The 14,587-nt window shown below is 39.2% G+C and overlaps 1 protein-coding gene across 3 annotated transcripts in view; it reads left to right on the plus strand.

The window, feature by feature from the left end:
* Positions 1-14,357, plus strand: part of mapkap1 (MAPK associated protein 1) — a 313,550-nt gene extending 299,193 nt beyond the window's left edge. For all 3 annotated transcript variants that reach the window (XM_077498025.1, XM_077498027.1, XM_077498026.1), the window contains 2 exons: positions 4,014-4,111; positions 13,276-14,357. In XM_077498025.1, the coding sequence (XP_077354151.1) occupies positions 4,014-4,111; positions 13,276-13,395 (218 nt within the window). In that variant the 3' untranslated portion in view covers positions 13,396-14,357. The remainder of the gene's footprint in view (positions 1-4,013; positions 4,112-13,275) is intronic.
* Positions 14,358-14,587: the final 230 nt, after the last annotated feature.

Below are 14,587 nucleotides of genomic sequence, written 5' to 3' on the forward strand. Positions count from 1 at the left end.
ATTATAGTTGTTTTATGGTTTAGACTTTGACAATTGAGTTGAATGATGGTGAATGCATTGTCAGATGTCTTATCTATCATTGTGGGAATGCTTTCAGCATTCCCACAATGATAGATTGCATGAACACATACAGTATTGTACTAAAAAATATTCTTTTGTTTGTTTGGTTTTATATTTGTTGTTGTTCACTACAATTACATAAAATGTCACAATCATTTAACTACAAGTTACTACTTAATAATTACTAGTAATGCTACTACTGTTTTTACGACTACTACCACTACTACGACGACTACTACTACAACTACTACTATTATTACTAGTAATTAATAGGTAATTACTTTGTAATTTTCACAGTTTCTTTGTTTCCTTCATTAGCATTCAGCTATTAGCATTCGGCTTAGCATTCAGCTATGAGCATTCAGCTTTCAGCATTCCCACGCAATTTCTCCAGAAATTGCTTAGTCTAGTTAGTCATATGTTGTTTCTAACCTTAATTATTATTATTCTTATTATTAATATTATTATGATTATTATAGCATTTTATTCTCAACACTTTTTGCAATCAAACTACTCCTACATTATACTTCCGATTTACACCGTTCAAATTTCAACTTGCTGACAAAATTCACGCCTTTCGGGGTATTTATTGTTTGACTTCATATTACTTACAGTACTCGCATAATTTAATGTTAAAGATGTACTTTTCCCCATTCAGTTTTAATGGGACTGACACTCAATTTTTTCTAAGTCCCATTTTCCATGTCCACTTCCATACATACAACAGACCATATTGACTGGCTTTCTGATACTGCTCAGTGGCGCAGTTGGGAGAGTGCATGTACAGTAAGCAGGAGGTCGCAGGTTCAAAGCCCACCGCCGACTGTACATTGCACATGTCCGTGGCAATTACATAAACGGATATTAAGTATACCAGCTGAATATCATACCAGGAAATGCGTTATACTGACATGATCAAGCACATGTGTCCCAAATCAGCGCTGATGACTTTCGTCAGGTGACACTTTAAATTACAAATACGCCAATTCGCTCTGATGCTCACAGGTCCGGTGGCTCACGGAGTTAAGCGCTTGCGCCAGGTGAAGAGCAAAGACAGCCCTACGAATGGTTCACTGGTTCAAACCTCGGATGGAGCAACGTTCTTTTTTTTTTTTTCTCAGTTTCGTCATAATACAACAAGTTAACATCTATTTCGTTAAATGTCATTTCACAAACTATTTCTTCAAAATTAATCCATATTGCATAATGCATTCTATAATTTCATTGAAGTGATTGAACACATGGCCCCTATTATTCAGCATCATATGTCACTTTTCAATATAGACATACTTATTTTTTCTTTTTTTTAGTTAAAGCTAAAACTTTTGTTTTTTCATTTATAATTCATCCATAATTTCTCATTTGTAATTTACAACCAATTTATCTTTCTTTATTCATTTAACATACATTTTTTTGAATGAATTCGTTCAATGACACATTCGCTGCTTCCATTTCACAACACTTCAATGATGCCACCAAGTCTTCTGTGGGTCAGTGGATAGATTGGCAGTGCAGTAGCTCATTGAACAGTAAACAGGAGGTGAGGGTTCGATACCAGTCTCAGACTGGTTGAATTTAAACTTCAGTCTTTTCATTTCTAATTCATTCATAATTTCTCATATGTAATTTACAGCCAATGTATCTTTCTTTATTCATTTAACATACGTTTTATTTAATGCATTCTGGTTCAGCAAGACATCTCTCAAATACATTTCACACTTCAATGATAACAATAGCATTCTGATATTAGCAGTCAGCTTAGTATTCAGCTATTAGCATTCGGCTTTCAGCATCCCACGCAATTTCTTCAGAAATTGCTTAGTCTAGTGATTATACTTATTATAGCATTTTATTCTCAACACTTTTTGCAATCAAACTACTCCTACATAATACTTTTTTTCCATTTTCCACGCCCACTTCCATTCATAGAACAGACCATCTTGACCGGCTTTCTGATACTGCTCAGTGGCGCAGTTGGGAGAGTGCATGTACAGTAAGCAAGAGGTCGCAGGTTCAAAGCCCACCACCGACTGTACATTGCACATGTTTCCATGGCAATTACATAAACGGATATTAAGTATACCAACTGACTATCATACCAGGAAATGCGTTATACTGACATGATCAAATCAGTGCTGATGGCTTTCATCACGTGACACTTTAAAATACAAATACGCCAATTCGCTCTGATGCTCACGGGGTTAAGCGCTTGAGCCAGGTGCATTGCAAAGACAGCCCTACGAATGGTTCGCCGGTTCAAACCCCGGATGGAGCAACGTTCTTTTTTTTTTTTTCTCAGTTTCGTCATAATACAACAAGTTAACATCTATTTCGTTAAATGTCATTTGACAAACTATTTCTTCAAAATTAATCCATATTGCATAATGCATTCTATAATTTCATTGAAGTGATTGAACACGTGACCCCATTATTCAGCATCATATGTCACTTTTCAGTATAGATACACTATAAGCCATGAGTTTTGAGCCAGACAAGTTAGGTCAGTGGATAGCTTAGTTGCCTGCCGCATAGAGAACCTGGGTTTGAATACAGTGCGGGTAACTCTTTAGTAGGAATGCAATATTTAATACTAATCATTGTCACTAAGAATTATTTCACATCCATTACTTTTGATGTCATTTGTCATTATTAAGTTTTGTTTCTATATTATCCGTTCTACATTCAAGGCAAGGCAAGTTTATTTGTGTAGCACATTTCCTACACGAGGCAACTTAATGTGCTTTTCCACAAAGAAAGACAACACATTAGCATAACTTCTGTCTTTTCAATTATAATTCATTCATAATTTCTCATATGTAATTTACAGCCAATTTATCTTTCTTTATTCATTTAACATATGTTTTATTTAATGCATTCAATTGAATGTTCAATGACACGCTGGTTCAGCAAGACATCTCTCAATTACATTTCACAACACTTCAATGATGGCAACAACTCTCCTGTGGGTGAGTGGATAGAGTGGCAGTGCTGTAGATCATTGAATAGTAAACAGGAGGCGAGGGTTCGATACCAGTGTCAGACTGGTTGAATTTAAACTTTCTGTCTATTCATTTATAATTCATTCATAAATTCTCATATGTAATTTACAACCAATGTATCTTTAACATACGTTTTATAACATACGTTTTTTAACATACGTTTTATTTAATGCATTCAATTTAATGTTCAATGACACATTCACTGGTTCAGCAAGACAACTCTAAATTACATTTAAAAAAACTTCAATGACGGCACTAAGTCTCCTATGGGTCAGTGGGTAGAGTGGCTGTGCGGCAGCTCATTGAACAGTAAACAGGAGGCGAGGGGTTGATACCAGCCTCAGACTACTTGAATTCCAACTTTTGTCTTTTCATGTATAATTTATCTACAATTGATAATTTCTAATTTACACACAATTTATCTTTAGTTGTAATTTGTTTACCACATATTTAATGCATTCTATTTAATGTTCAATGACACATTCACTGGTTACTAGTAATTAATAATTAATGACTATGTAATTTTCATATTATTTATCTTTCTATTTCCTTCATTAGCATTTAGCTATTAGCATTTAGCTTAGCATTCAGCTATTAGCATTCAGCTTTCAGCATTCCCACGCAATTTCTCCAGAAATTGCTTAGTCTAGTTTAATTAAATTGTTCTATTGAATAATAGTTGTATTCCCCTTCTGTAAATATGTTCCGTAAGGGATCGGTTTCCATGTAATAGATTTTACAGTTTATGTCATGATTTGTGTCCATAATACTGAGTTAGTCCGTGTAATGCATTCATTCTTTGTTTGAGCCATATTTTGCAACATTGTGCATATCACATGCCCATCTAACCTTAAGCCAGCCTTTGCTGGGAGTTTCTTTTCTACGATATTTCATTTAGAATGTCTTGATGGATTTTTCCAAATCTACTAATATATCTTTCTTTGCCTCTTTCAGACCATGCCATATTCAAGATCACGTATTTGAGCAACCATGACTACAAACCTCTTTACTTTGAGTCAGATTCTACTACAGTCAGCGAAATAGTTCTAAAGGTGAGTTTTGACTGACTGATTTCTAGGCAAATAGAATGAATGTGATGAGAGGCTTACACAATCAAATGACCTTCAAAAATATTATGTGATTGTATTAGGATTTCTGAACGTACATACATACATGCATACATACCTAAATACACATGTATATGTACTAGGGGTGTTAAAAAAAATCGATTCGGCGATATATCGCTATACTACATCGCGCGATTCTCGAATCGATTCAATTAAAAAAAAAAATTTATTTATTTTTTTTGTTTTTGTTTTTTGTTTTTAAGAGCTCAGAATTGTTCATTCGGTAGTCTTACCGATACAACGTCTTATCATCATTGCCTTTTTTTTGTGTGTGTGTGTGTGTGTGTGTGTGAATCGATTTTTAAACTTCCATTTTTAATGGAAAAATATTCAACAAAACGTCTGACTTCGGGTTAGGATTCACAAGAATGTTATATGAACGGAACATTAAGCCTTCATATTTTATTTTAATGCTGTTCAAACATCAAACAGATTACAACCTCTATAAGACTGAAATTTCAGATAAATAAATAATACATTTTCATATAAATCTTACACTCTACAAGCTTACTGATTAGTATTTTCTAAATTTGAATGAAAAAAAATCGCAACAATCGACTTATAAATTCGTATCGGGATTAATCGGTATCGAATCGAATCTTGACCTGTGAACGGTGATACGAATCGAATGGTCAGGTACTAGGCAATTCACACCCCTAATATGTACTGTATTTCAATCAGGGATGTCCCGATGACATTGCACCCAAGTCCGAGTCACCTCATTTTCTGCCAATCCCATATCCCGATCTGTTACCTCAGCAATGTATTAAAGAGAAAAAAAGTGCATCATAATTGTCTTCTAATTTTCTTCTCTGAAATGAATTGCATTTTGGGGGGTCGGGACCTAAACATGTACAAAAACTCACCAAACTTTGCACACTCTTCGGGCCCGGCAAAAAAAATTATATTATGAAGTTGTCATAATATTGCTCTATAGCACCACTAAAGTGGAATTTGACCGAGGTCAATGAAAATTGGCAGTCACATGTAGCACCCCGAAACGCACAAAAAGGTCAATGAAAGCCATGTTCTAAAATCTACAGGAAGTGACCTATGAATTTTTTAACATCCAATTTTGGCCCATTTTTACACATTCACAGGGGTCATACTTTTCCCCCCTTTTCAAACAAGTTTCATCCGGTTTACTTCAAACTTGGCATGTATGATCTCAAGACCTGAAAGAGAAAATGCGTAATAACTCCCCTGTATAAACTCCAAAAATACCAATCATCTATACCATAAAATTCAGTTTTACATATGACATGTCTGGTGATAAGAACTGTTATACTTTACGTTTGTATCTACTGTGCCAAGTTTGTTAAAGGATCAAGTTGAAAATTTGCCAGAAAAGGCTTAAGATGTTGATCATGCACCAGACTGAATATTGTAACTTTTCTGCAAAGGGTGTGGCCATAGCGTTGCCGCAAAGTCTGATGATTCAAAATACAACATTTCACTCATTTGATCAGAGTCAAGTCCTTAAGACATCTACAAACATATTTCAATGTAGTGGTAGCGCCACCTACTGGCAAACAAAATACATGTTTTTTTTTCAATGTTGTTCGCCAACCGGTTTAACCAGCTCTACCTCATATTTGCTCAGAAGAGTGTTAATGCATTCATGATGTTACATCACAAAGTTTGTGAGTTTTCGCAAATCACTGTGGGTGTGGCTACACACTGTTTGCCAAGAAAACACTGATTTTGAGGGCCTCAGCATGCATGAAAACTCATGAAACATCTGGCCTGGCAAAATGAGAAATATTTTATTGCTCAGCAATAACATTTCAGCAATTTCAGTAAAACAAAATTCAGCAAAGCTCAGCAATTTTTTTATTGCAATATTTTATTCCTTTCTGCTCATACAAACCTTAATGAAACGACATTCATCAGTCGTTTGAGCTTTTTCTATGTGTACTTACATTTCCTACTACGTGTGGTCTTTGAACGCGCCATTGCAGGATGTTAATTAGATTAGATTAGATTAGATTAGATTAGCCTTTATTGTCATTATACAAGTACTATGAAATGAAAGCTCTGCCATAAATGCACACATAATAGACAGATAAAATATATACAATGAAATAAATAGGTTAAAAAATTAAATAAAACCAATACTGTATAAAACCACTGTACATATTGCAATGTACAAATGTGCTAAAGTGCAATGCCAGTCCTTAAATGAGTCCAGGTCAGTTCTCAGTGCAAAGTGGAGTATGATGAGTATGATGTCTCTGAGTCTGTTTGTTTTAGCTGATATTGCTCTGTAGCGCCTACCAGAGAGCAGTAGGCTGAAGAAGTGGAAGCCGGGGTGTGTAGGGTCCTTGATGATTTTCCTTGCCCTGCCGAGGCACCGGGAGTTGTAGATGGTGGACAATGGAGGTAGGGGGCAGCCGATGGTCTTCTGTGCTGTGTTGATCACCCTCTGCAGTCTCTTCCTGTCCGCTTCTGTACAGCTTGAGTGCCATACTGACACAGCATAGGTCAGCAGATTCTCAATTGCTGATTGATAGAAGGTCACCAGCAGTTTGGTGTTAAGTTGCTCCTTCCTTAGTAATCTCAGTCTCTGCTGTGCCCTTTTGACTAGTGCTGTGGTGTTAGCTGTCCAGGAGAGGTCATTAGAGATGTGAACCCCAAGGAATTTGAAGGTCTCCACACGCTCCACGCTTTCGCCGTTGATGTACAGAGGGGCAGGGGCAGTTTTTCTCCGTCGGAAGTCCAGAATGAGTTCTTTTGTTTTGGAAATGTTCATTGTTAAGTTGTTGAGGGCACACCACTCACTCAGCCTAAGGACCTCTTCCCTATAGGCCGCCTCATTTCCTTCGATAATCATCCCCACCACTGTTGTGTCATCCGCAAATTTCACAACGATGTTCTCAGGGTGGGTGGGTCTACAGTCATGTGTGTAAAGTGAATAAAGTAGTGGGCTCAGCACACAGCCTTGAGGCGAGCCACTTCTCAGCGTGCAGGTGGATGAGAGATGGGGACCCAGCTTGACGTGCTGGGGTCGGTCGACCAGAAAGTCCTTAATCCAAGAGCAAGTGGAGGGTGGGAGCCCCAGGATAGCCAACTTGGGGATAAGAATGTCCGGTATTATTGTATTAAAGGCTGAGCTGTAGTTAATAAAAAGCATTCTGACATAGCTTCCCCTTTTCTCGAGATGGCTCAGCACAGCGTGGATGGCGATTGTTATTGCATCCTCAGTGGATCTATTTGGCCGATATGCAAACTGATATGGATCGAGAGTGGAGGGGAGACAAGTTTTGATGTGTCTCAGTACCAGTTTTTCAAAACACTTTGTGATGACTGGGGTGAGGGCTACTGAGTGCTACTGGACGGAAGTCGGTTAGATTTATTGTGGGTGACTTCTTGGGGACTGGGATGATGGTGGCCGATTTTAGGCAGGCTGGAATGTGGGCTTCTTCCAGTGACAGGTTAAAAATATCCGTGAATACTGGTGCTGGTTGGTCAGCACATGCCTTGAGTACTTTCCCCGGTGCACCATCCGGTCCTGTGGCCTTCCTGGGGTTGACAGCACGGAGCACACGTCTCACGTCTTCCACCGCTACAATCAGTGAGGTGGTGCCAGAAGTTGGTGGGAGTTGTAATGGAGGATGGGGTGGTGTGACCGAGTTCTGAGTTTGGGACTCAAAGCGAGCAGAGAAACTATTTAGCTCCTCTGCTAATGCCGCGTCTGAGTCCCCAGGAGTCGCAGCACAGCCCTTGTATTTGGTGAGGGACTGTATGCTCTGCCACATCTGTCGGGGGTTGTTCAGTTGTCCTTCTATCTTCTCCTTGGAGGCTGCTTTGGCGGTCTTGATGCCTCTCCTCAGGTTGGCACGAGCTGTGCTGTAGAGTGCACCGTCATCTGATCTGAAGGCTGCATCCCGGGTCCGGGGAAGCGAGCGGACTTGGCTCGTCATCCACGGCTTCTGGTTTGGGTACACCTGGATGGTCTTCTCCACCGTAACCGTGCCCATGCAGTACCTGATGTAAGCCAGTACTGTATCTGTGAATGTGGCCAGGTCTTCGTGGAGGAAAGTCTCCCACTGTGTCTGTTCAAAGCAGTCCTGGAGTCGGGGGAGGGCGTCGTCAGGCCAGGTGATAATGGTCTGTCTTTTGGGCTTGCTTTGATGGCTGAGAGGGGTGTATGCTGGGGCCAGGAACAGTGAGACGTGATCAGACTGTCCCAGGTGGGGGAGGGGTATGGCTCTGTATGCACTCTTAATGTTAGAGTACACATGATCCAATGTTTTATCACCTCTTGTTGGACATTTCACGTGCTGGTAACATTTTGGTAAAACAGTTTTGAGATTTGCCTGATTAAAATCTCCTGCATTGATGTGCACGCCATTTGGGTAGGCATATAGATGATTGTTTATAGCGTCAAGCAGTAGAGAAAGAGAGGTTTTTACATTAGCATCCGGTGTTATGTAGACGGCAGTGATGATAACAGCTAGCTCTCTTGGTAAGAAGAAGGGTCTGCATCTCACCGACATGAATTCCAGGTCCGGGGAACAATGTTTGTCCAGTACAGTGCTGTTATTACACCAACCTTCATTCACGTAGATGCAAAGCCCACCACCTCTCCTTTTCCCGGAGTCGCTGGTCCTGTCCGATCTGTGTAGCGTGCGGCCGGCTAGCTGCATTGCTGCATATTTGTGAGTGCAGCCACGTCTCTGGAATGATTAACGTGCTGCATTCTTGACGTAACGACTTCCAGCCAGCTGTAAATCCAAATTGTTCTTCTTGTTCACCATGGATCTGGCGTTGGAGAGGTAGATGCTTGGCAGCGATGGTTTGAGTGGCTGTTTCCTGAGCCGAGTTAGCAGGAGAGCCACGCTTCTGCTTCTTCTCCCAGCTCCGCTTCCGTCGCCTACCAGACCCAATAACAATCCACAGAGACCCCGCTGGTCTCACTATCTCATCCGGAATATCATGCATGCGATGAAAGTCGCCACAAACAGTAATTTTCTGCTGGAAGCCGATGTTTAACAAGTCCACCCGGTTATAGTTAATTTTAAAGTCCGGTACAGTTGAACAGCTTACAAAAATACACATAAAAAAACACGAAAAACACGCACAAATGGGGAGAGCTTGAAGCCGCAGCATGCTCATGCGCCGCCATTATTCTGACTGTGACAGATGTGAGCGTGTTCTGAAATGGAAGTGAATGGTTGAATGGAAGTGGACGGGCCGAGGAGCGATTTAGATATTTATCGACATTTATTGTAGAAATAAAAAGTTATTATCGAGCCATGGAATCAGTTACCTCAACTGACGTTCGCCTATATATATTACTAGTAATTAATAGTTAATTACTTTGTAATTTTCACTGAATTTATCTTCTAATTTCCTTCATTAGCATTCCGCTATTAGCATTCAGCTTAGCATTCAGTTTTCAGCATTCCCATGCAATTTCTTCAGAAATTGCACTTAGTCTAATTATTATAGTATTTTATTCTCCTCACTTTTTTGGCATCAAACTACTCCCACATAATGCTTCCGATTTACACCGTTAAAATTTCAACTTGTTGAAAAAAAAATCATGCCTTCTTGGGAATATATCGTCTGATTCCACATTACTTACAGTACTCGCATAATTTAACGTTAAAAGATCAACTTTTCCTCATTCATTTTCAATGGGACTAACTATGAAAGTCCCACTTTCCACGCCCACTTCCAGACAAACAACTGATCACCATCAGCAACTATCTGATACTGCCCAGTAGCTCACTTGGTGTAGCTCATTTCGAACCCGCAACCTTCTGGTTACTGAACAATGCACTATGCCAAGTTTTTTTTTTTTTTTTCCCCCAACTCTAATTTCAGAAATGGTCATTGTTCAAATTGTTTTACAGCCATTTGATTAAATGTCATTTGAATGTTGGAAGAATCAATCATGAGCACTTCCGCTTTGATTAAGCCGCATTGCAATAGTCACGTCGTGTTTGGACCTTTCAGAAAAAAATGATCAAATGTTCAAGGGCCGAGGTGAATGGGCAGTTAGACTGGAAGATATTCATTCTTCATGCTATTTTTGACTACTGTCACAGCAACCTCCATGTCCACAATAAGTGAGTGGTTAAACCAATGGACTGGCATGTAGAAGATCAGGGTTCAATTCCCACTTAGGACATTTTTAGCACAACCTTGATTTCACATAGTAGTCATTGTGTAATTCAATCAATCAATCAATCAACTTTATTTATGTAGCACCTTTCATACATTTAAAATGCAACTCAAAGTGCTGGACATCCATAATGCAATAAAATAAAAGAAAGAAAAAAGCCCCCCCATCCCCATGATCGTACCCACAGACACACCCAAAACCCAACAAACACATGAAAACCACAACATGGCGGGGCACAGATGTACCCTGTAAGGAAAGGCACCCAGGAGGAGTTCATCCACAGTGAGATGGATGAAGACCAAGCATCCCTCTCACTGTGGAGGCTCCCCCATGAGAAAACACTGGAGCTAAAAATTTAATAACTACCAAATAAAAACGTTTAAACACTAAAAGAAAACAGTTAAACATGATAGAAAAAATAAATAAATAAAAACAAAGCTACAAGACAATATAGATTAAAATAGTTAAATAAATAAAAGGGGATAAAAAAATGAAAATATAAATAAAAAAATAAAATAATAATAATAATAATAATAATAATAATAAATAAAATAAGATAAAAAAAGGTCAATCAAATGCCAAACTAAAAAAGTAAGTCTTAAGCCTCCTCTTAAAAACAAATATTCTCTGCAGACCTGATGCTCTCCGGCAGGCCATTCCATAGGTGAGGACCATAGTGGCTAAAGGCAGCTTCACTATGTGTCTTGGTCCTCACCTTTGGAATAGTTAAAAGGCCACTGCCAGAAGACCTCAGAAGCCGCGAGGGGTAATAGGGTAAAAGCAAGTCAGATAAATAAGATGGGCCAAGACCGTTAAGACATTTAAAAACTAATAAAAGCACCTTAAAATCATTCCTGAAACGCACGGGGAGCCAATGCAGCGATTTTAAAACTGGTGTAATGTGCTCCCGCCCTCCGGTCCCCGTCAGCACACGTGCAGCTGAGTTCTGAAGGAGCTGTAGGACTGAAATATTCTTTTTGGGAAGACCAGAGAGCAGGGAATTACAATAATCTAAACGACAAGAAATAAAAGCATGCATCAGCACCTCCGTGTTGGCCTGTGAGAGAAACGGACGGACTCTGGCAATATTCTTAAGATGGTAAAAACCGATCTTGGCTACATTTTTAATATGAGGATTAAAAGTAAGCTCAGAGTCAAAAAGGACGCCCAAATTCTTTACACATTGCATGGGTTTAAAATCTTGTAGTTTCGGTAAAAGTTTCTCTCTCTGACCTTCAGGGCCGATGACTAAAACCTCTGTTTTGTCCTGGTTGAGCTGCAGGAAATTTTCTGCCATCCATGACTTAATATCTAAAATACAATTTAAAAGGGTATCAATAGGCCCCATCTCATCAGGTGACACGGCGATATACAGCTGTGTATCGTCAGCGTAACTGTGGAAGTTGACGCTGTGTCTCCTGATGACTTCCCCAAGGGGAAGCATATAAAGATTAAAAAGTAATGGGCCTAAGATTGAGCCTTGGGGAACCCCACATTTAATTTCATGGGTTTCAGAGGAACATGTATCCATACTTACAAAGAAATATCGGTGTGTGAGATAGGAATAAAACCAGTTAAAAACTGTACCAGAGATGCCCACCAGGCTTCTAAGTCTGTTTAATAAAATGTGGTGATCTACTGTATCAAAGGCAGCACTTAAATCCAGTAGCACCAAGACTGTAAACTTTTTCATGTCTTCATTACACCTGATAATTATTTAAAGCTGCTCTATGTAATAATTTGACACAAAATATCTTCACAATTAATGTTTTTGTTTGACCATTTTATGACTGAATTTTTTTTTAATTAGCAATCCACATTGAAACCCAAAAGCATTTAATACTTTGCATTTCACTCCCAAACACGTGGATACGTTTTTTTTTTTTTTGTTATTATTATTTATTTATTTATTTATTTATTTATTTATTTATTTCACACAAGAGCATAGAGAAAGCGTTGACATGGAGCTTCTGACATAAAGAGGTGGCTTCAAGCAGTGGTAGTTATTCGGGGCCAAATTTCGAAAACGGCCAGCAGGTGGCAGCAGAGTATGAGCAATCAGTCAAGGCCATGTTGCAAACAAGCTCTTTTTGCCAGTTTCAACCAAGAATGTAACCTTGCTCTCGCAAGATGAATTCTTGCACAAACTTCGGAGAATATGATCTTGTACCGCTCCCGCAGATAGCTGCCAAATCACTGGTGGTTCGGACCAATCACAGAGCGACTAAAATTTTAAGTTAGCGCACTCCTTGCAAAAAAATGTTAGTCTGCAGCCCTTAGTCTGCAGCCCTTATATATGTGCTAGAAATGGGTAAACCAATCATCAGTGAGTCTGCCCATGCGGAGGGGCTGCCGCATTGCTGAGGAGTGTCCCACATTGTCCCTCAGAAAAATACCCCTTGGGATTATTAGCAGTTGGTCACCCTAGGCCCACTTGTTGTACTACGTCACAAATGACAGAGTTAAAAAAAGGGGATGTGCATGTGAGCTTTCACAGCCTGTGAAATTCATGAAACAATTACATTTTTATGAGGCTATTTTCATCACTTCATTTGATGACATCATTTACTAATATTATTTGTACTTGTACTTGTTCTTAAAATTGCTTTTAGGGTGATCTTGTGTCATGTCTTTTTCACTTCACTCTTTACTGTTCGAGTAAAATTGGTGTTTTGGCTATGGTTTTGCAGTTATTTTAACACCGGTTATTTTACACATCTTTGGTCCATGCAGTGTTTACCTTAGCATAAGTGGAGCCACATCTGAGTTTGCTTGCCGGACGCCCTCCCCTGTCTGCTTGTTTTGTGTGCACCAAAGATGCAGACAGCGTGTCGAACAGAGCAATCACATGAGATTTTTTTTCAGCAGTGTGTGAATGCACCTTAATACATTAGATTTTGAGTGAATTGAGATTAGATTGAAAATTCATTTTTCATGAAATGCTATTTATCAACAGGTAAACTACATCCTGGAGTCACGGGCCAGCACCACACGGGCTGATTATTTTGCCCAGAAGCAGAGGAAGCTCAGCCGTCGGACAAGTTTCAGTTTCCAGAAGGACAAGAAGACTGTCTAATAGAGGGACTACATCAATGCAACTATACTATTCTTTCAGAAAATGTACAGTCTGACAGACACAGAGTCTCATATAGATTTTAACAGAATTAACAATTACAGACATATGTCATTGGAGTAGAAAGCAGGGGATGCGTTCTGCCTATGAAAACTTTGCATGTCCTCAATCTGGTTGCATAAGTTTTCTCCAGGCACTCTGGATAACCACCAGCCTTCTCAATCAAAAAGCATGAAATGTTTATCTTTGACTAGTTAAAAAATGAATGCAGGTTTGCCAGTTCTGTGATTAATTGAGCATCTATCCAGGTTGTACTCAGCTTTGAAGCCCTATACTCTGAACAAAATTAGCAGAATAGAAAATGGATGGATGAGTCGAATGTAAAGACAGGCCAGATAATAGCAATAGCAAAAATTGTCTAGATTCGTTCTATAGGGTGGCGCTATAAGTCATCTGATAGGAGTGTGCTTTGGAGCCGGAGGGACACCATTCAAATCCTTCCATCCATCCAAGCCACTAAAGGTGCAGCACTTTTTGCGTGCCCTTTCAATCATCTCTCCTTGAATGCCTGAAATGTATGTGAGCTGCTTCTGTTTCGTGTGCAACACACAAAAACATACAGCCGTGTCTAAGTTGGTTGTCCCCTGTACAAATTATTTACCAATCTAAAGTGTTGAATATGGCTTACTCTCTTTGATGTTGCAATGTTACTCGTTGAAAACACATGCCATTTTTGTTCTCTCTTGAAAAGGGACTATTTTGGAGGAACACGTTTTCAGCCCAATACCAGAAATTATGATGTTTTGCTCATTCAACATTTGTGCCCACTTGGACAGATGCAGCTTTTCTTTGATTACCAGTCTCACCATGCAATAGATGTAAGAGTATACACACCCATGTTCCAATGTTAGGTTTTGTGATGTTCAAAAAAACTGAAACCAAGATAAATCAGTTTTCTCCATTCATTTGACATATAACTTGTATGGCTCCATTTATTTATTAGGGCCCGAGCAGCTACCGCTGCGAGGTCCCTATTGTTTTTCGATCGGATTATTATTGTTATTAATATTATTATTAGGGCCCGAACTGCGACCGCTGCGAGGTCCCTCTTGTTTTTGTAAAAATTCTTCTTCTTCTTCTTCTTCTTCTTCTTCTTCTTCTTCTTCTTCTTCTTCTTCTTCTTCTTCTTCTTCTT

Source organism: Festucalex cinctus, chromosome 15 (genome assembly GCF_051991245.1).
Source record: "Festucalex cinctus isolate MCC-2025b chromosome 15, RoL_Fcin_1.0, whole genome shotgun sequence".
NCBI classification, from domain to species: Eukaryota; Metazoa; Chordata; class Actinopteri; order Syngnathiformes; family Syngnathidae; genus Festucalex; species Festucalex cinctus.